Raw genomic sequence first — 22,011 nt, forward strand, 5'->3', positions numbered from 1 at the left:
AATTCTGAGCGATGCTGCATTGGTGGGCGCGGTGGGGGTTGTTCCTTACTCTTCGCTGCTCACAGTGTTCTCAGGAGGAAAAACGACTGGAGAAGGAGAGATCTCCTCTTGCCCCCCTACCCCCTCTTGGGAGTTCACTTCTATTTCCTGGTGTGGCTCCATGCAATGAACTAGGGTGGATTTTCTTGGGGGTTTTTAGCCATGCTCTGCGGAGCAAGTGTAAAGTCTGGCATCAAAGCCAGAGGATGCTGGGTCAGACACAGCCCACCCTTACTGAAGTGGTGCGTTGATGGTTCTACCCCCTTGTGTTTAGGAACGGAGTTTGAATACACCGACTCGGAGAGTGAGATAAAGATCCGGAAGAAATCTCCCCCTGGGCTGCTGCGTGGGAAAAAGGGGCTGATGGAACAAGGCAGCGCCACCCCTGTCCAGGCACCCAGCAACATGGACCCCAGCCCCGGGAGTGCTGACAAAGCCAAAATGGGGGCAGAGAAAGGCCGGAAGCTGAAAAAATTCAAGCCCACCAAGGACCTGAGCTTCGAGTTCGGGCTGGAGGCGAGTGACGACGACCTGTGGAACAGGCGCCGGAGCGAGCGCATCTTCCTCCACGACGCCAGCACTTCCTCGTCCGTGCCGATGCCCAGCACGCCTACGAGCTCCACCCCTGTTTCCAAGCCCAGCCGCTGCGGGAAGGGGGCGCCGCTGAGTCCCAAAAAGGAGGGGAGCAAAGGGAAGGAAAGGAAAGAGCTGAGCAAGGTAGGAGCTGCTTTGCTGGGGTGGGGCATAGAGCCGGGGGCATGACTGACTTGCAGAGGAGTGGGGCTGGGAGGTTAATCCTGTTGATCCAGGCACTTGGAAAGAGGTGAGTTTAGGGGCCGTCTCATCTCAGCAGCTGGTTGCTGCTGCATGGAAACACCCTCCCCACCGCCCATCAAGGAGCTTCCTTTATCCACTACTGCCCAGTTTAATGCTGCAGCAGGCTAGCTGCTCTTGCCTGACTATACCGGACCTTGGTTTAGGGATTCTGGGGGAGGTCCTGTCCCTGCTGAAGTGGTGGTAAAACTCTTGTTGACTTCAGTGGGGAAGGAAGTAACCCCCAGGCTAGCCATGCAATCCTTTCTCTGTCCCATTGTAAGACTGGGAACTGGAAAATTCGCTTTGTCTCCACCATGGAAACCCTGTACTGCAGTCAGAGGGAAAACTCCTGTCTCACCCCCAAATCTCCCCCGGTCTGGTCCCCTCTGCTTCCCTCGCCCATCACGTGGCCTTTGAGGCGCTTTGCCTTTAGCACAGTGACATCCTAGATCCTCACGTTCTCTGGGAATAGTAGTGATCCCTTCCCAATCACGTGCTAACCAGTTTGCTGAAGCATTAGGTTCCTTGGGCTCCAATTTGGCCCATTCACCAGTTACTGGGGAGATTGGATTATGGGAAGAATTAGACAAGTTGTGACTTGACATCAGCTAGGGTTCTTTTCCAGCAGTTCTGGAGGAAGAATTGGTCAGCGGGAGGTGCTGGCTGGGATAATGAAAAGCTCTCTCTGGAATGTGGATGCTGAACCCAGAGTGCCAGAGAGGCAGTGAGAGCCTCGATACAGTGCAAGAGTCTGGCAAGCTGTCCGCTTGGGCTCTGCCCCATCGTGGCTGGAGTCTTTCCTCGTAGCTCTGTTTGAATACTAACTGCTGCGCTCCCCTTTGCTCCATCTTTCCTCTGTAACTGCCTAGTGAGCGTTACTGATCAAACCTTTTTATGGGTGGGGGTTGTTTTTGTATTTGCTTTTAGCAGAGGAAGAAGGGTAAAGAGGCCCCTTGCTGCTCCTCCTCCTCTACCATGTCTCCCCCTGGCATCTCCAGCTCCCCCTCTGATGCCCGGGTCAGCCTGGCCAACTCCCTGAGCTCCAACAAGAAGAGTAAAGCCAAGGTGAAAGCAAAGGAGGTGAAGAAAGAGGTGAGGGTTGACTCCACAGATTGAAGTCAGGTTGTAGCAAGACAGCTGGGTCTTTGCTTCCTTCCTGCCATATCACATTGTGAGGGGGGAAGACAGACAGACAGACACATCCTTTTGGAAGCTGGGACATTGGTAGCACTATAAAGTGTTCTCGCTAATGAGACTGGGGTAGGAAGGGTTGTACAGAAACACCCCTACGGGCAAGACAGACTTTATTTCTTTTAAGTTCTCCTCTTGTCAGGAAGCCTAAAGTCTCAGATGAATGTAGAAGACTAGTCACCATCTATTGACTCTTCTAGGGCCTGAGGGAAGGTACATCCAGGTGACAGTTCAGGGAGCTCAGGACTTGCCAATCAAATTCCACTTGTACCCCAGAAGAACGTGGCCCTGTTAGGGCACCATTGAGGGGTGTTGCTGGACCAGTGGGCAGGAGTTCAAGACTCCTTGAATGGGAGGGGTGACTGAACTGCCACCTTGGAGTCCCTCCTCACCAGTTCCAGGTTATAAGAGACACTGTCAGACTCTGCCACAGCAGCCAAAACACCATGCTTTCCGTTTCTCATCACAAGTATCGCAGGCCAGTCCGACGGCTGTCTGGTTCTATTCTGACAGACCTGGCACATCACCATTTCTTTTAATGTCCAGGCAGGTCAAGAAATGCAGCTAGAATGTATGAAAGGGCTCTCGGAGCCCTCATTCAGCTGACGACAGAAGTGGGGGATAAACACAGCAAATAAACAAAGCAAGGAACTCCGTGAGCTACCAAAAGGCAACTGTCACTTTGGGTACGGCATTGGCCGGGCCTGCTGACTGCAGTGGTTCACACTGAGGCAGTCTGCATCCTAATTGCATTATGTCCTGGATGGCCAGGTTACTTACCCCGGGAGGGAGAATGGCTGGTGTAGAGTCGGGGCTGGTGCAGGGATGTTGCATTTTGGCCTCCTGACATGGAACCTTCCCTGTTTAATGGGGGTCACTTAGAAAGGAAACTGCAGAGCTGGGGAAGGAGGGTTTTAAAAACGGCTCCTAAGCCCTGAGGCTCGATACCAGATGTGGCCGAGGTTTCTGATGGGCTCTTTTGTTTCCCTCTCCAGAACCGAGGGAAGGGCGGTGCAGTTAGCAAGCTGATGGAAAGCATGGCAGCCGAAGAGGACTTTGAGCCCAATCAAGACAGTAGCTTCTCTGAGGACGAGAATCTCCCCCTGAGCATGCTTGTAGAGCGGGCGCCTACCCCAGGTGAGAGCCGGAGGCTGTAGCTGTCGGGGGTGGGGAAGCTTTTCTAAATGCTCCTGGTGTTTTGGCAGCAATGGATGGGAGAGTTGGATGAGCTTTTCCAAGCTGGATAAAGAGCAGCCTGCCCAGTGTTATACAGGGGATGCTGCTCCACTCTGATGAGGAACACAGCTCTCATTCGGTGCGCCCCGAGTCCCCCACAGGCCGGACCTGCCTTGCCCAGCAGTCGCAGGAGCGCTCCGTCAGTCACTGCGGCGGGCTGTGCTTACAAGCAGCTGGAGAAAAGGACTGGGTCCCAGGAGGGCGCTGAGTTCTAATCCCCGTTTGAACCACTGACTAGTATTTTGACCACCAGCAAGTCCCTTGATCTTCCTTGTGCCTCAGTCCGTGCAGCTGCAAAGCCGGCCCAATAGCAGGGCTGCTTGGAGACTCAGGCAGGGTCTCTGCTCTGCGTTCACCTGGGAATGAGATGATGATAATGCAAACCCCTCTCTTGGGTTATCTGCCTTCACCTGACTAGAGCCCAGGGATGGCTGGTTTTGTTCCGTGTGTTAGCCCCGACTTAGGATCCATGAGCCTCACAAGGGTCACTGCCAATAAAGAGCTGCCCACTTATTCCTTTAAAGCACCCCTACGGGTTTCTAGGTAAAGACCAATCTCTATGAGGTGCTGGGTTTTGGCTGGCCTATTGGTGTTATTACTGTATTACCAAAGTGCCTAGGGGCCCGCTGAGAATAGGGGCCCATTGCGCTTGGAGCTGTACAAAGAAAGACCGCCCTTGCCCCAAACAGCTGACAGTCTAACTGAGGCCAGTGGGAGTGGCGGGTCTTGTTGAAAGCTGTGCAGTGGCCTATCCTGGTTCTTAATGGACCCTCATCTCGTGGGATCTGCCCCTTTCTGTTGTGTTGAATGGAGCCGCTAACTCCCTGTCTGACTCCATGGTCCTCCAGCCCCCCGCTCCTGTATCATTGACAAAGATGAACTGAAGGACGGGCTGCGTGTCCTCATTCCCATGGATGACAAGCTGCTCTATGCCGGACACGTGAAGACCGTGCACTCACCTGACATGTGAGTAAAATGGCAGCCTCTCCCTGATGAGCCCTGCTATGGCGGGGGGTAGCACATGCTTTGGGGGCTTCCAGGGGGTGTATGTACGCACAGTATTGCTGCCCTGTCCTTCGTGCACAGCTCCACCAGAGACCCAGCGGGGTCTGCTCAGTGCTTTCTGGGACCTGGTCTGTGACCCAGCACAGCTGGATACTGGTGAGATGCAGATGTTTCTTGAGAGCTGCAAAGCTGGGGGCAGTAGCTGTGTTTGGCTGGGAGGAGGAATTTACCATAATGAGCTACCCTAGTTTACGAGTGAATTCCTCAGCTGGAAGAATGAAGCCTCCCATTAAACAGCCTTGGCTAAACTGCGGTTTTTGAGGTGGAAGATGATAGGGCTTGGAGAAGGTAGGATTTGGGGAAGGAACTAAGCCCAGAGAAGGGTTATTGGGGCACAGTGGGTCCTTCTTGTTGAGCTTTGATACCTTGTGATGCCGTGGGGTCTTGTGTTTTCAGATACCGAGTCGTGGTGGAAGGGGAGAGGGGAAATCGTCCCCATATCTACTGTCTGGAGCAGCTTCTGCAGGAAGCAGTAAGTTGGGCCATTTTACTCTCCACACGTGCAACGTGACTTTCGTATCAGGGATGGGGGAGGCAAAAGGAAAATCCCTCCTTGTCCCGTGGGTAGTTGTGGGTTGCAGTGGTGCCCCCAAATCCTGCCCCGGGTGCCCCATCAACATGAAGCAGGTGTCAGACAGATTGCTTTGCATGCGTCGGCAAATGTAATTCCCTTCCTGGCATTGTGGATTCAGCTTCCCATCACTGGCATTGGGCGAACACACACCAGGGCCAAGGGCTTAACCCTGTCCTGCCAGGGACTGTAGGACTTTGAGTCTTCGGTGCCGTACTGCATTGTATCACGGGGAGGAATGTGACCCTTTCCTACAGAGGTCACCCCTCTCCTGTTCTGCAGCCTTCAGCAGAGGCACCTTTGAATCCTGGGGGAGGAGGAAGTCCAGCTGGGCCTGGCTCAGTCTGAAGTCCTCCCTGGGGAGGTCTCGGCAGTGTCTGTTGACAGCCAGTCTCCTGAAACACTAGTGTGGAGGACAGAAGATCATGGAGGCCTCAGGCGGGTTAGTAAGTCACTGTCCCACCCCAAACAGATTATTGATGTGAAGCCGCCCTCCGTGAGATTCCTGCCTGAAGGAACAAGAATTGCCGCCTACTGGAGTCAGCAGTACCGCTGCCTCTACCCAGGGACTGTGGTGAGAGGTAAGAGCATATCATGGCTGTCTCTCTTACACTCACAAACCAGGGGTGTCTTAGCACAAAACTTCAGGAGAATCAGTGGAATAGTACAGTGCAGCCCCAAAGCCTGTAGTGATAGCCCTGCCAGGCCAGATTCCTTACTTGGAGTAGTGTCTGACTCTGCAAAGAGCCCCATTGTGGTATGTAATCATCACAAGCTGCCTTGCGGGCCAATATTACTGTTCACTTATGCTGGGATTTTTGCAGAGGCCTAAGGGAATTAGGTGCTTAAGTACCATTGAAATTCAACAGAAGTCTGGGAGAGGGGGGATAAACAATTTCAAAAGCCCATAAGTGAGATAGGAGCCTAAGTCCAGCTGACTTTCAATGGGGCGTAGGTGCCTAAGTCACATAGGTGCTTTTGAAAATTGTACTCTGAGTGCCTGACTCCATTCAGCCTCTTTGGAAATCATAGCTGTAAAAAGTGCCTGGAAAGAGAGCAGTAGGAAGGGCTGTGAGCTGACTGCAAAGCACTTCCTGCTTCCCCACAGTGCCCTGGTCACGGGGTTTAATGTTGACTGGCCTGGAAAGTGGCCATAAGCTTTGAAAAAGATTCCAGTTGGGATGTGGCCCTTGGAGTGCAAGATGCACGAGCTGAAGAGAGCATCAGAGGGCATTGCACATGACTAACAGACTGGGGAGACTGATACCAGCAGAGAGGGATGAAACAGCGATTCCTTATCTGGGAGGGAAGATGAATAAGTGGCTGCCTATGGTAGCCGAGGGCAGTTATAAAATCCAGTCAGAGATGGATCTGAGGCTATTGGACAGGCCTCCTAACGAAGGGACATCAGTGCAAATGAAGAGTGAATAGGCGTGAGAAGAGATGGAATGGAATTGTGGGGTGGAGTCATGTGGTTAAACTATTGGGATGATTCTGTTGAAAGGGCAGTTTTGCGCTTGAGGGCGGGGCGTGTAATTGCATCACAGGCTGTTCGCCCCAAATAGGTCTGGCTTAATAGTAGGTTCTGAAACTGGCCCTGCCGCCAACAGTCATAACTTCCAAGTGCCAGGGTCTGGCCCATTTCTACTCTACTGCTCCAGCTGTGTGTGTTCCCAGTCCTCTCTTTATAATCTCTTTCCCCTCAAACCACAGGGGCCCTTGATCTGGAGGAGGATGGGGATCTGATAACGGTGGAATTTGATGATGGGGACACTGGCCGGATCCCCTTGTCTCATATTCGGCTTCTACCACCTGACTACAAGATCCAGTGTAAGTCTGGACTCCTGAATTGGGTTCTTGTGTGAGGTTTCCTCCAGAGCCCTGGTCTTTTTGCCCATGAGACACTAGAAGCCTCCTTTTAAACCTGCTCAAAAGGGAGACTTCCCATGTTAGGGAACTATCCCGTAAGATTCCAGGGATAATTCACAACTGTTTTTGTTCCAGGATTGTGTCCTAAGCTATGCGGATCAGGACTGAGTTTTCTAGGGCTGGGGTGTTGGGAGGAGAACCCATCTGGGAGTGTTGGGGTGAATCCATGTCTGCTCTGCGTTAGTAGGTGTCAGTTTCCCAGTAGCACTTAATGTGCATCCCTCATAGGCATTGTGTGGTGCCAGCGAAAATCTGGGGACAGCAACCAGCTCCTGTGTAATGGCTGCTGCTGAAAATTCAGACTTGCAGGTTTGGCATGGTGTGGTTCTGTTGGGTTCTATTAGTGGGCAGCCATACACCAGGATTCCTCATCTGTGTGACTCGATGTTACAGGTGCGGAGCCCTCCCCCGCCCTCTTGGTACCCAGTACCAAGCGCCGCAGCCGGAAGTCCAGCAAGGATGCTGGGGAAGGAAAAGAGAGTGGTGCACTAGGGTCAGAGGAGCCAGTGGCCAAGGGCAAAGGTCGTGGGAGAAAGCCAAGCGTCAAGCTGAAAGCTGGTATGTTGATTCACCCTATTTTAACGTGCAATTCGGTGAGTCCTTGTGTCAACGGTTTCATCCGGTAATGTAGCATTCCTTTTCCTAGAGCAGCGTCCCTTTGCCTAGGTGGTGCTGCAACACCAGTGCAGGTCTGCATCTGGCCTTTGCTGCTAAACTTCCGAATCTTCATCCTTCCCTAGAAGACGGCTTCCATCCAGCACTGTAATCCAACGCTCAGGAAAAGTATTGAGCAGCTGCTGAGTTTCTCACCGTCTTGCAGGCGTTTGTTTGTGGGATTTGGTTGGGTTAGAGAGCTAGTTATTTAGCGGCTGGGGTTATTGAATTCAGTGCTGTAAACAAGATTTGGAAACTCCGCTCCGTTTTCTCAGCGGGGCATCTGTGGGCATGAGCCTCCGCCAGGAGTTGCAGACACATTGGGAGGCTGCTCCCTTTCCTAGCTGCATCTGTAGGGAGGTGGAACAGCTGCAATGGCTGAGCTTGCAGAGGAGGGAAAGGAGCTCCCTGTGGATGCAGCGCTCTGCCTGGAGCTAGGAAAGCCAGCAGCCTCCCACTGTGTCTGCAACTCGTGGCTGAGGTGAGGCCTGCTGTAGCCTCCAGAGGCTAAGGCTGCCCTCTCAGCACTGCTCACAGGCCACAGCTAGCAGGAGAAGTGTCATGAGGTTGGCTCATGCTAAGGCCCCCTTGGTAGTCTATTATACTACTGAATGAGCCACCATCTGACCATGTATTTTAAGGCACGGTATCTGGGCAGCAGTAAGTATAGCATAGATTGGAGAAATCTAGATTGTGCTTTCTCAGCTTGGTTTGCGATAGCGGAAATTCATAGTGCGCCCTCTTTATAGTGGTCAGCAGTTCATTGGTGTTAGCCTCAGACATACCGGCCTGAATTATTTATTAAGTACTCAAAAAGGGCCTTGCTAAGGTGGTCACTGGGTGGAGTGAATAGTTTGGTAAAAAAGCAAACCATGAAGGAACAGGAGAAATCTTTAAATCCCCCTCCCCACCCAGGGCCTCAGCTCCTGGGTTATGTGCAGAGAATATTCAGCAACTATTGTGACTTGAGGGAGTCCATCCCGGCATACAGAAAATGTCATATGGGTGATAATTTGCATCTCTCAGTCTATCTGCTTTCTGTTCCTTTCCAGAAGAAGCAGTCCTGCCGGAAGAGACAGACCAGGGAGATTCTTCAGCAAACATCCCTTCTGCTCCAGAGAAGACCGTCTGCCTCGGCAAGCAAAGTGTGAAGGGGTCAAGGAAAAGCCAGCAGAATCCAGCAGGAGGATCTCCCCCACCTGCAGAGGAAAAACGGAATAAAGCCGGCAAAATGAAGATCTCTGCTAAACTTCATAGCCCACCTCCGCCTTCTTTTCAGCCTCCTGCATTCAGCAATGTTCTTGGAACGGAATCCTACAGTGAGCTCCCAGGGGCGCTGGGATCCTTCAGTTCCAACGACAACCCCTCCGGGAAAACCAAAGCCAAGAAGGGAAGGCCTGCTGAGGAGTCGCAGGAGTTTGGTTCGGCAGCCAAGGCTCAGAGAAAGCAATTGGACAATGAAATCCTCATCAAGCTGGACCACGAAGGAGTGATGTCTCCAAAGACCAAGAAAACAAAGGAGGCCATGAGGATGCTGGAGGGGTCAAACCTGACCAGCAGGAGGGATGGCAAGAGTGTCCTGGGGCTGGGCTACCCCGCTGCGTTGGGCAGTGAAGCCAAGCAGAAATCGTCAAGGGCTAAAGCAGCAGAGGGGGAATCTTCGGCTTCTAATTTTGGAGGCAAGGATCAAGAAGTCAAAACCACCCCAGCGACGGCTGCGGAGGAGACTGAAAGCAACAGCAGCGGTAGCAGCTCAGAGTCTGAGGGCGAAGAGGAAGCTGAGAAGAATGGAGGTGAAGCTCAGGACAGCAGCTCAACCAGCTCCAGAGCTTCAACCCCTCTGTCTTCATCTAATTCCTCCTCTTCCTCCTCCTCCTCCTCCTCCTCTTCCAGCAGTAGCAGCTCTTCTTCGTCCTCCTCCTCATCCTCGTCATCAGCATCATCCACCTCATCTTCATCAAGCTCCAGTTCCTCCTCCTCTTCCACCACGGACGAAGACTCCTCTTGTAGCTCAGATGAGGAGGCGGCTGATGCCCAGCCAAGCTCCTCAGTCCAGCAGGCTCTCCCTCCGAAGCAGACCAAGCAGGCAGGAAAATCCCGTGTGTCTTCTCACCCTCAAGGCCAGAAGCCGCTGCCGCCACAGCAACAGCAGCCGCAGCAGAAGCAACCGCAGAGCAGCAACAAGAGCAGGCCCAAAAAGCGGGAGGGGATCCATCTGCCCACCACCAAGGAGCTTGCCAAACGGCAGCGGCTGCCTTCGGTCGAAAACAGACCCAAGATTGCTGCCTTCCTCCCTGCACGGCAGCTTTGGAAGTGGTTTGGCAAACCCACCCAGGTGAGCGCGGCCCTATGGCTTGTTCTTTTGGCTCGTGACCTCTGTGTTTTTATAATCCCCATCACCTTTCTACTCTGCCTCCTCTCCTGCCAAGCCAGCAGTTTCATCCCCACCCTCTTCCTGGCTGGCGAAGGCATCCCCTGCTGGTGAGTTTTGGTGCATTCCCAGCTTGGTTTGTTACCGGGGTTACTCCACGCAGGCAGGCAGTCAGGAAGATCAAAAACGTTTCAGGCAGATTTACAGCAGACATCTGGAAAGATCCTCCAGCAGCAGCTGCAGTGCATCTGTTGGGACTGTCCGGCCCCTCTGTCTGTGAGCATTGGCTCCTAGCTGTACTGAAACCATAAACGGATACACTATCTTTTGGTGTGTTGAGGCCTTTAAGTTTGGCGCTGTTGGTTTGTTTCTGGGGGAGTGGACACCCCACTGAAATCAGGTCACTATATACTCCCCACTCCCTTCTCACTAAGGGGCTCTCCGATCATCCTTTAACCATTCGCTTTCTTTTGTGACGTTTGCCGCTGTGTCACTTGCACTCTGGCCAGGAAAGGATAAATGTCTGCCAACATTGCTGTTCTCTTTGTTGGCCAGCAGGGGGTGATTAAAAGGGGGCAACTCGGTGTCTTTTCCAAGGTAACATGCCTCGTCTGGACCCACTCACTGTAGAGGTGTCCTTGGGTTGCTTTGCCATACCATTGGGCTGACCCAACAAGAAAGCATAACTGCTAGTGCTCTAATTATTCGTAGTGGGATGCAGGCAGGGAGCGCAAGCTATCCCAGAGTGAGGGGATGAGTGAGACTGGTTTGTACCTAATATTCTGTTCACTCAGCTTTGCGCTCCTAATTTCACAGAGACGAGGAATGAAAGGGAAGGCCAGGAAGCTGTTCTACAAGGCCATTGTCCGTGGCAAGGAGATCATCCGGATTGGAGACTGCGCAGTCTTCTTATCAGCTGGCCGGCCCAACCTACCCTACATCGGCCGGATCCAGAGCATGTGGGAGTCCTGGGGGAACAACATGGTAGTCAGGGTCAAGTGGTTTTACCACCCAGAAGAAACCAACCCTGGAAAAAAGCTCAATGAAGGCAAGGTATGTCAACCCAACACTGCCCACCCTGTTTAATGGGCACGCTGCAAAGCTTTCCTCACACCTTCATCCTGTCGGGGATGGGGTGACTCATAGGTTTTTTACTAAGTGCAAAATATAATTTGTGACCAGCAAAAGGTGAACATGGAGATTCTGTGCGATCAAAGTCGTTGGTGGATGGACGTACCTGGGGTTTCTAAAGCCACTTGAGAGGGAGAAGTGTTTTTTATACTTATAAGACACAACTTGGAGCCACCTTTCACATGAGTCCATCAAACTTCTGTTTGTCCCTGGGATGCACAGAGCAAAGTGATATATTCCTGCCGTCTGGCATGTGAAGGATGAGAGGAAGCCCTCGTTGTACGGGAAGGCTGTGTGGGCCTGGTGTTCAGAGGTGCCGAGCACCCACAGCTCCTGTTGGCATCCCTGGGAGCTGCAGCTGCTTGGTCACTCTAAAGATCAGGCTCTGTTTAAGCTGACGACTCAAGGTCAAGATGTAGGCTGTGGGAATGCACATCTTTAACTGATGAGGGAGGTGCCTTTGAAAGGTACTAATTTGCCTGCTTTAACTTTTCTCCCTCTCCATTTCTCCTGGTTGACTGCTCTCGGTGTAGCGTTGGGATCAGAAATCTGGGAGGAGCCTATCTACCACTCTGCAGGCATCCAACCAGAGGAAGGACTTCATGGAGGTAAGACAGGGGTGCAGATGGCAGAAGGCCAGGCCTTGGAGAAGGTTTTGTGATACGTTGTTGACCGCTCTGATCTTATAAGCGGAGCAACAAATGTTAATGAGGTAAAGGCCGTCTGGTCTGGTCTGGTCCAATTCTATGCTGAGATGAGCATCATCCCCAAGTCCTTGGTTTTGGCAGAGCATTTTACAGAGGGGGAAGGTAGCCTGCAAAGATCCATATGTGACCATCCCCGGATTTCAGTGGTGTTTGGCACCAGCCTTGTCATTCAGGCCCATCTTTGTTTTATTTCATTTAAATTCTGCCAAAATGTCGCCAGACTGATTCTGAGGTTCACAGAGAGGCTAAGAAATATGCAAGATGGCGACCGAGTCAGTGGATTTGATTGAAACTGGGGAAATGTCACACTGTAAAACCCTTCACACAGTTCAATTTGATGGCCTGTCTCACTGTGGGGATGCAGCAAATAAACCTCAAGGTGTCACCTTCTGCATCCCACCATTTTCACTCCCTGTGTGTAGCTCTCAGGTCCTTCTGTGGCATGGGGCACCTAATCTGTAGGAAAGGGGTGTATTCTAAGTGGTGTGGCATGTCCACTAATGACTCGTTTCCTCTCTGTCTCTCCCCCCCCCCCCCATTCCTCTAATGCAGCGGGCGCTGTACCAGTCCTCTCATGTGGATGAAAATGATGTCCAGACCATTTCTCATAAGTGTCTGGTGGTTGGTCTGGACCAGTACGAGCAGATGCTAAAGACTAAGAAATACCAGGACAGTGAGGATCTGTACTACCTAGCAGGGACGTATGAGCCCACTACAGGCATGATTTTCAATACAGATGGCGTCCCAGTCATCTGCTGACTGTCTAGGAAGAGGGAATTCAGGGACATGTGCCATCGGCCTGGAGAGTTCCGATTTCCCTTTGGAAGAGGAGCACGGCGAATCTGAGGACATGCTGTTCATTCAACGTGATTTATTTCTTTCCTGCTCGTGACGTCTGTGTCGCACTATGGACAGGTCTTCAAAAGAAGAAGAGAGAAAGTTAGGGTGGGGAGGAAGAAACCATAGGACTTTCTGAAGATGCCTTTGGGATAGTATTGGAGATTGGACCCCATCGTTTTCTGGATGAATGGGGTGGTTTTAACTAAGACAAAATTAACCAGCTTCTTCCTTCCCCCTTCTGCTCGTGGAGGGTCAATGATTCTCAGATCCCTGCACCAGCAGAATAACATCAAAACAGAGGAGGCTTCTTTTGAGTTGCTTGACCCCCTGAAAAAGTCAGAGGATGACTGGAAGAACACCTACTAGCCTTCAGGATATCTGCATCTCCTTCCTTATAGCTCCTTCCTTGCTAACTGCACATGCCTTTCTGGGAAGTATGAGGTGGAAGAGAAAGGAGCCGTGTCTCTTTAAGCGCCTCGGCCCAAACAGCAGGCACACCTTTAATCAGCTTCCCTTCCTCTAAGTCTGCTGTCTGGGACCCAATGGAGAGCGGACAGCCAAGCAGGAATGGAGTCACTCGGACACAGAGCTGTTGACTGATGTCCCTTCTGGGTTACAAGGAGTCGGGTAGAAGGAGAGAACAGAATCTCAGTACTCTCATTGGAGCAAATTGATTAACTCAGTAGATTCATCCAAAAAAGGAAAAAATGTCTGCAGTGGGGGGTAGGGAGGAAGGGAAAGGGGAGGGCTGTAATCCATGAGGGAGGGTACAGGGGTGGAATGTAATGAACAAAAATCTCCCTTCAGGAGGTGAAATCAATGGGGAAGTTGCAGCAACCTGCTCAAAACGAGGAAGCCCCTTCTTGCGGCTCAAAGGAGGCCATAGCCCATCACTGCTTTTTCACACAGGTGCAGCACCTCGGCTTTCACATGGAGATGAGGGGCTGCGCTCTCCCTGGGTGTGAGGCCGTTGCAGTTTAAGCAGAAGGACACACAGCTCTCTGCTCAAAAGGAATGAGATGAGAACTGCCCCCAGGAGTTTTCATGCAGGAGATGCATGCTGCATGCCCACAGTGGGGGCCAGAACCAAGCTGTCATTGGGAGCAGGCATTCAGCTTAATGGGTCCATGTGGACAGTCACCCCAGGGCTCACTGAGAGCAGTCAGTCCCCCTCCTCCAAGCAGCCGGCCGACCCATCTCATTCATCTCTCACAGGCCTGAGCCTTCAGCTTTGGCCACTTGCCTTCAAGCAGCTGCTTCAGGTAACCAGGTTTGCAACCCAAAACACCAATACACAGACCTGGCTCTCCGGGCGGCATGCAGGGAGCCAGGGGAGTGGAGCAGAACAAGACCACGGCGCAATGTCCTTGCACTTAACTGAAATCTCACGAGATGCACTGATCTTTGCAACTAACCGATTCGCACTACATATTTCTAGGACACCAAGATTGTTCCAGCATGGATGAGAGCAGAGTGACTCAGCCATCCAGGGGAGAGATACTTACAAGGACAGATTTTTAGCTATCTGACATGGTACTATCTGAGTACTAGAGACTTGCAGCCTCTATGGGAAGAGCAGAGGGGCACCCCCTAAAAGATGATCCCTCATACTTTAAAAGAACCACAATGGTGCTGAACTCCGGCCACCTCTGCTCCAGCCCACGGCTCACCAAGACTTGGTGGATATTAATGTTTCTAAACTGTACAGTTTTAATGTACCAAAAGACTCTAAACCCTTCTGTATTATAAGTCTTTAAATGGATTTGACTTTTTAATTATAAATATAAATATATATATATAAAAATATAAACTTTTTAAAACTGTGAAAAAATTATGAAATTATAAAGAAGAACACAGTCTGACGTTTAGAATATTATTTTTTATTTCCAGTTGGATTGTGAATGTAAATGATCTGGGAACAGGCTCACACAAACAGCCACACACAAAGTGTACTGGACTTATAGAAGCAAAATTGTGTGAGCGAATTTTAAAGAGAGAGAGAGAGAGAGATTTTATGCTAATGTTAAATAGAAAGCACTTACTGCCCAATGCCTTCTATGGAACACAAGGATTTTTCAGACAATCGAGAGGAAAGGAGAGCCAGGTTTTTGTCTTTTATTTTCTGTTTTTGTTTTTAATTTTTTTTTTTTTTTTTTTTGCATTATGTTTGTTGGAGAATTCCGTGTGACCGTTTTTCATAAAAAAGAAAAAAGTCTATTGGAAAAAATGAAGCATATTTCTTGGTCCTGTTTTTTAGAGTTGTGTGTGGTTTTTTCGTCGTCGTAGTCACCTATCGTCTGCAGATCGGGGACGCGTACTGAGGGAATGTGGGGTCAAGTCCGTCCTGTCGTGTCCCTGTCTTTCTCCCCCCCGCTCCCCCGTCCACCACCACACAATGGCAGCCAGGCCCAGGCGGTGAGTGGAAGGGGTGGGATTGGCCACTGGGTCGCTGCTCTGTTGCAGCAGCTACCTGAGAGAGCCTGGCTGGGGAGGTCGCAGCAGCGGGCCATCAAGTGCATAAAAGATTGTTACAAGGAGGAGAGAGCAAAATTGTTGTTCTTAACCTCTGAGGATAGGACAAGAAGTAACGGGCTTAAATTGCAGCAAGGGCAGTTTAGTTGGACATAAGGAAAAGCTTCCGAACTGTCAGAGCAGTGAAGCACTGGAATAAATTGAGTAGGGAGGTTGCGGAATCTCCATCTTTGGGAATTTTTAAGAGCAGGTTGGACAAACACCTGTCAGGGATGATCTAGATAATACTTCATCCTGCCTTGAGTGCAGGGGACTGGACTAGATGACCTCTTGAGGGCCCTTCCAGTTCTGTGACTCTGTGATCCCCCTCCCTCCCGGGACAGGGGCAGAGCAAGCCAGAGTGCACCCCCCACCCCCTCATGCTTGGCCCCTGTCACCAGCAGCTGAGCCCAGTCAGGGAGCCGGTTGCTGTTGCCACCCCCCCAGCCAGGCTCTCTCAGGCAGCTGCTGTGGAGCCCAGAGCAGCGACCCTGAGCAGACAGCCTGAGCCAGGGAGAGCGGCTGACCATGCAGCGGGAGTGGGGTTAGGGCAGGTGCAGTAGGAGGAGGACAGAGCCCCTCCCCCCTGACAGGTAACATGGGACGGGCAGAAGGTGGCAGCCCCGGGCTGGGCACAGGGCCGGGGAAGAGGTCACTGGGCAGAGGAGATACATGGGGCAGTCACGTGTCCTCCCTTTTAGATTGTGCACCCTCCCTCCCTGTGTGGGGAGGCACAAGTGAAAGCCCTCCTGCTCTGAACAGTGACTGTTTGCTTGTTTCTGGCTTCTTGATCCCATGTGCTCAGTTTGGTGCCACTCCAGGGAAGCGCACGCACATTTGAATCCATCCCTGTTTAGGAAAGTGCTTTATGTATGTGCTTAAGTCCCATGGGCTTCAATGAAAACGAAGTGCATGCTTAAGTGCTTTCCTGAGTCTTTGTGAACAGAGAGAGGTCTCTTCCAACTGCAGACTCAGCCTAGGATCTCAGCCAAGCTGCACTTTTTCCTTCTCTAAACACCATTCATAAAGGTTCTGCGGGCCAAATCATGCCAATAGTTACAGCCAAGCCACTCCGTTGCACAGGTGTGAATGACTGCATCAGTCTGACGGTTTCCTACATTTCAATATGGAACAGAATCCTCAGCTGCCTCCGCGTGGTGTTTTGGATCTGCAGAGGTAAGAGGCAGCAAGAAGCTAGTTTATGCTCTGAATTAGTAAAGCCGTTAAGTATGTACCGGGGGGAGGGATAGCTCAGTGGTTTGAGCATTGGCCTGCTAAACCCAGGGTTGTGAGTTCAATCCTTGAGGGGGACATTTGGGATCTGGGGCAAAAATTGGGGATTGGTCCTGCTTTGAGCAGGGGGTTGGACTAGATGACCTCCTGAGGTCCCTTCCAACCCTGAGATTCTATGATTCTATGTGTCTTAACTGAGGGCGTCTGTTGTATGTGCTGACTCAAATGCACACAGGAGGCCCGGTGCTGAGTGAGGTGGTGCTGTTTTTACTGAGTCACTTGTCCGTGTAGAACTGTGATTTTAACACCAACCAAGGGACCAGCACAGATTGCTTTGCTTGATGGAGATGGTGTTCTCATAAAGATGGCTAAAATTGGGCTCATTGTCTTTGGGGAAATGGGGGTGTGGTCTCAACACAGAGTGTCTCCATGTCAGCGTATTTGCTTATGCACTAAGATTTACCACGGAGCAGCCGATAGACCAGGGGGTCCTAAACACGGTTGTATATACCTGTATTGGGCCAGCTCAAGACTCATATGCACCCCTCCTAATGCAGCTTCTGGGCCGTGCCCTAAAGCACCCATGCTGTCTGCACTGTAACAGACAATGGAACTTGGGCTGCTCCCAACCTGAGCCCTATGTGCTTGGGAGGAGCCATGCCTGGTAAACGGGCGTAGTTGTCCAGGACCCTGTGCTATTAACTCCTCTTATGGAGGATTTTTGCTCTGCCATTGTATTCCATCCCCATCCCTTACTCCCTACACCAAGTGTTGGCTGCTTGTTGCAGGCAGCTGCCATCAGCTGAGTCATCACCATCCGGTACCTCTCACTGGACTCAGTCATCTCAAACACCTCTGTGAAAATAGGACCATAGAGAACCCGTGGGCCCAAGCTCTTGGTCGGCTTCCTCTCTCCTCTGCATCTCCAGATGCTACTGGGCAAGCTACCGGGCTTCCCCCCCTTGCTATGAGCAATGTCTTGATGGCAGTGGCATGTGGAAACTTGTAGCATCTTGCCAAATTGGATTTTTTTTTCTGCACATGGAAAAGCAGCTATGCCAATGTGTTCTTGCATGTAATGTATGGGGGAGGGTAGAGAACACTATGGATTCCCCCCACCACCACCACAACCCCCTACTACTTCACCCCCAGCCTTCTCAAAGATGAGAGGTTGCCCTTAGCAACTGTTCTGCAGCCCTGGCTTGTTGGAGAGGAGGGCTGGATTGTCCCTGTCATCTCTCTGTGATTCAGCACAGCCTCCAGACCAGGGTGTCCAACTCTGTTGGGGCCTGGGGGATGAAGTGAAAGTTGTCATTGGCCCCAGGTGGGGAAAGGAGTGAATTAATGTGTCCAGGAAAGGCCAGGCAGAGCCTGGCTTGCTTGGAGCCTCTGCCCTGGGCAGGGGGGAACAAGGTGAAAGGGGTATTGGGGAAACGGGCATTGGTCCTGCACTGCCCCCAGTCTGGGCTGGGGTGTCTGCTTCCTGGGCTGTTCCTGCAGGAACTGCACGGCTGGACTGTGCTGGGTGCTCCCCTACCAGAAATCTGCGGAAAAGCAGAGGGGCTGATGGAGTGCCCCTGGTGGCCCCAACCACCTCCTGGCCAAGACACAGGTATTTTCAGTACCTATGATAAGACATGGGGGCTGCACCTCACTGTCCCTTTGCTTTTCCAGGAAGGACAATGGGGTTGTAGCAATTCAGCATGGGAAAAGAACCATTAGCACAGTAACTTCCTGCAGGAGCCAGATGTAGCCATCTCTAAGAAGCTGCAACTACCAGCCAGTGCTGCATGGATAGGACGAGTCTGCCATGGGGGGCACGCAGCCTAGAATGAGACGGGCCAAGGCAGTGGCTGGAGGGGGGGGCGCAGGGACAAGGACAGGAGATGTCTGTTAAAATGAGACTGGACAGAAGGGAGGCAGTGGCTTTCCCCTGGTTAAATGTTGGCTGCCTTCAGCATGTAAGCAGCCCTGATTCCCACCCCAGCTGCTCTGGCCAGCTCAGCTAAGCTGTGGCCTTTCAGCTGCAGCTCCCACTAAAATCAATGGCGGCAGGCACCTAAATACTGCAGAGGCTCAGGGACTAGCAACGGTTGCTGGCTGGCTGCTGAGTGTCTCCTCTGGCAGGGGGCCTGCTCTCCAGTGCCTTTTACAAAAACCAGAGTTTATTTGTCAGCAGACACACAACAGCAAAGTGACAACTAAGACAGCAACACAGAGACTGGATGAGGCCCAAAACCCCTCCTGAGAGAGACACACATTAGAGTCCTTATCTTAGCCCAGCCCACGGCTCTACGGCCCTGTGGATGCAACAAAGACATTTCAGCAGCACTCTGGGATAAGACATTCACACACGCACGCACGCCAAGGCGGGAGCCAACCCCAGAGTGAGCCAGGATCCCTCACAAACCACCCTAGGGTGACCAGACAGCAAGTGTGAAAAATTGGGACAGGGGGTGGTGGGGTAATAGGAGCCTATATAAGAAAAAGCCCCAAATATCAGGACTGTCCCTATAAAATCAGGACATCTGGTCACCCTAAACCACCCTACGTGTTCAAGGGAACCTGATAGCAGCTGGGCTGAGACATGATGCTGCTTCTATCCTGCTATGTAGTATCCCCTTAATTGCCTATCTAGCTTGGCCCAGGGTGGGCGGAAAAGAACATACTGAAAGGTGCCAATCTCATATTGTGGCTTGGCATTAATGTAGCCCTACGTTTATGGACACCCACACTGGACAAGCAGAGATGGGAGGCTGCACGTGCCACTAAACAGTCATATTGCACCTGTAAATCCTGCCGTTCAAACACGCGATTTGGCTTTGATAAGCTGTTACAGGCTACAAAACGGCATTGCTCAGCCAGCCCAGACCATGTTTGCTTAGTTGCAAACCGTTTGCTTAGTTGCAAACCATGTGTTAGTGAAGCAGCTTGTATGTGTCACATGACTGGCTCCTTCACACAATGCCACTTTATTTGTCTTTTCTGCAACTCCCCAAATCACCTATTTCAGCTGAGATATTCAACGCTCCTGCAGGGAGAGGCTACGGAAAGGCAGCTGGGAATTGTGTGTCCAGTTCCCCTCCGGGACTGCAAATTTCAGCCTTCTCTTGCAGGCTGCACCATGGCATTTAAATGCACAGTTGAGCCCAGTCTTAAAGTTTTTTATAATGGGTGTTGGTGGGGTGGACAGACATAAATTGCACACTAGGCTTTTCCTGGAGCTGACCAGGGCCCATCATCACTGCAAAGAAGATCACAAGAGACCCAGACTCATTCTACCACATTTTAGGCTCCCTTCCATTGATGGGCCAAGCGCTGAGCAAATCTCGCCAAAGGTGACCAGTCACCCCGATTAAAACAGAACAAAACAAAACTGGCATTTGCTTTGCCCATGTTTAGGCCGTGTTTTACAGCTGCTTTCCATGCCATGCTAGCAAAGGCGTTTGCTGACAGGCCAGACACTTTCAATCAAATATTGCAGGCTAGTCAAAGGCAGTGGCTTTTTGAACGGGAACTGTGAAGAGTTGCACCCAAGCCCTTCTCATCCAGGGCGGGAACACCACAAACACTAGCGTCTCCCTGGGTTGGCCAATCAGAATGAACTAAGAGACCCGCCCCCACCTCCCCCCTCCCCCATATGTCAAATACACGCCCGCAATGGTTGCTGGACAAGCTACAGGACAGAGTGAATAATTTACGATAGCAAATCGGTTTGAGAAAATGGCAGCGGGAGGCGAGGGTAAACGGCCTGATTAGCTCCTACGCACTCAGCTCTTGTTAGACCCATGCTCGCATTCTGTAACGACCCAGCACTGGCCAGGGTGAGCGCATATGGCCCACTGACATCTATGGTGTTGTAAGCGCTCCACTGCTGAGATCGTATCTGCAGGGTCGGCGGAAACAGAGCCTGCCTGGATGCCTGTCCAACAAGCCGTGTGTGTCCCGCCAGTTGGAGTGCAGCACAGAAGGGCTGAGGCTGGTCACCTGGGCTCATCGGGCATGGCCTTTCCCCTGGAAGAGGCAAAGGAAACAGGCAAGACATTGCCCCCCCCACACACACACACACAAAAATGTGGGGGGGTTGTGTGTGCAAGTAGTTTGACAAAGGCTTGAACCTGCTGTGGCAAGTGAGGGTCTAGTACACGAGGCCTGGCCGAGCGCGTGTTCAAAACTGTGGTCTAGTTCCGGTCCCTGCCCGGGGTAGCGTATGGTGGCCCCATCCACCCCGGCTGCCAGGTTAGCAGCCCATGTTGCCATGGCAGTTTACGCTGCGCATCCACTGGTGTTACGGCCCCGCAGCCACAGGGGTGAGGGTCACCGCCGTCCACCCGCGCCAGGCCCATCGGGCGCGTTCTTATTTCTTGTGCCACAGGCCTCAGCTACACTGGGCTGTCGCGCTCGTGCACGGTGGGCACAGCGGGGTTAAAGCCCAGTTAGGTCGTGAAAGGCAGCTGGGAAAGCACAGCGGGGCAACCAGCTTTGGGCATCAGCATGGCTCGCAGTTGTGCGGCGTGGGCTGGAGGGCACAGACAGGTAAAGTGGAAGGTAACGGCTCAGAGGCCAGTAGCGGACACGCGCACCTACACAGCACTGTTCCTGGGCTTTGGCGGCCTGATAAAACGTATGTTTGGCAAATCGCCTCCTCTGTCCAGTTCTTTAAGTAACACTCTTAGCAGCTAAGAGGCATGGGCCTCTCTGCAGTGCAAAAAAGAGCCATGATGGGCATTGCCCTTGCTATACCTGTGGCCTCTGTGTAGGGTGGGGGCGCAGAGTCCCTATACACCACAGTTGAACCTATGCTTAGCAACTACCCACGATGCTCACTCCAAGACAGTGCTTGCAGGTGCCCGGATCAATGTACATGAACCCAGCCAATTGGGCGCCCGCCCAGAGTTCCTCCCACACGGTTGTTCACCAGAAGAGGAGCAAATGGGACAATGAGAGGGGAAAGGGTGAGCGCCTGGCCATCTTGCTGTACCCGTTCCTGCTGAGCACAAAGTGATGACAGGCCAGTACTAACTGCCCTCTGCTGCCAGCATTCGCAACCGGCTCAGCCTGAGCCCCTGACCAGCCCTGTGGCCAATCTAGAGCCTTGGTGTCATAGCCCACCCCCCCCCCCCCCCCTCGGCTCTTGCTGCTGACTGATGGTGCGTCATCTTTGACGCCAGTGGTTTGGAAGAAGGGAGATCCGGCTGCTGTCGCTGTGAAGGGCTGATTGGCCAGGACCAGCAACCATGTTGCGTTGCAGTGGTCATGGCTTTGCTACAGTATGAAATCGCGCTCTCCACCGATATAAACCTGGTCCCGCTGCATAGGGACGAACACACTGGAGGCAGCTCGGCATGTTCGGAAAGGGTTAGGTAGCACAACATGTGACTGACTCTACTCAGGAGGGGGTCGGATGGATGGAGCAGAATTAAGTAGTTGGTTTCCCCTCTCCTCCCCACCCCCCCTTCACAAACACTGGTCCGATCATGATCTTCCCATGCACGAATCAGCAGGCTGGGGCCCTCACTGAATTTGCCTTGGCTGGTGCAAGAGTCTGGGGGAGCTGTGGACCCTGGAAGCCACCGCTCTTGATGACGTGCTATCAACATGGCCCCCGCAGCAGCAGGTATCGGCGCAGGGCAGATGATGGGGGCAATGCCATGGGTGTGGCGCTGTCTCCTCCTCTGCTGCCCTTCTGCAGCCATCTGCACAGGACGTGAGGGAGC

The 22,011-nt window shown here is 52.2% G+C and overlaps 1 protein-coding gene across 3 annotated transcripts in view; it reads left to right on the forward strand.

Annotated features, from left to right (window-relative positions):
- Positions 1 to 14,801, forward strand: part of TNRC18 (trinucleotide repeat containing 18) — an 87,084-nt gene extending 72,283 nt beyond the window's left edge. For 2 of the 3 annotated variants that reach the window (XM_077829087.1, XM_077829088.1), the window contains 12 exons: positions 314 to 756; positions 1,783 to 1,947; positions 3,042 to 3,183; positions 4,131 to 4,248; positions 4,744 to 4,819; positions 5,391 to 5,499; positions 6,632 to 6,748; positions 7,241 to 7,405; positions 8,554 to 9,836; positions 10,689 to 10,925; positions 11,537 to 11,611; positions 12,263 to 14,801. In XM_077829087.1, the coding sequence (XP_077685213.1) occupies positions 314 to 756; positions 1,783 to 1,947; positions 3,042 to 3,183; positions 4,131 to 4,248; positions 4,744 to 4,819; positions 5,391 to 5,499; positions 6,632 to 6,748; positions 7,241 to 7,405; positions 8,554 to 9,836; positions 10,689 to 10,925; positions 11,537 to 11,611; positions 12,263 to 12,469 (3,137 nt within the window). In that variant the 3' untranslated portion in view covers positions 12,470 to 14,801. The remainder of the gene's footprint in view (positions 1 to 313; positions 757 to 1,782; positions 1,948 to 3,041; positions 3,184 to 4,130; positions 4,249 to 4,743; positions 4,820 to 5,390; positions 5,500 to 6,631; positions 6,749 to 7,240; positions 7,406 to 8,553; positions 9,837 to 10,688; positions 10,926 to 11,536; positions 11,612 to 12,262) is intronic. The other variant, XM_077829089.1, reaches the window with a different exon arrangement.
- The last annotated feature ends 7,210 nt before the right edge of the window (positions 14,802 to 22,011 follow it).

Source organism: Eretmochelys imbricata, chromosome 10 (genome assembly GCF_965152235.1).
Source record: "Eretmochelys imbricata isolate rEreImb1 chromosome 10, rEreImb1.hap1, whole genome shotgun sequence".
NCBI lineage: Eukaryota > Metazoa > Chordata > Testudines > Cheloniidae > Eretmochelys > Eretmochelys imbricata.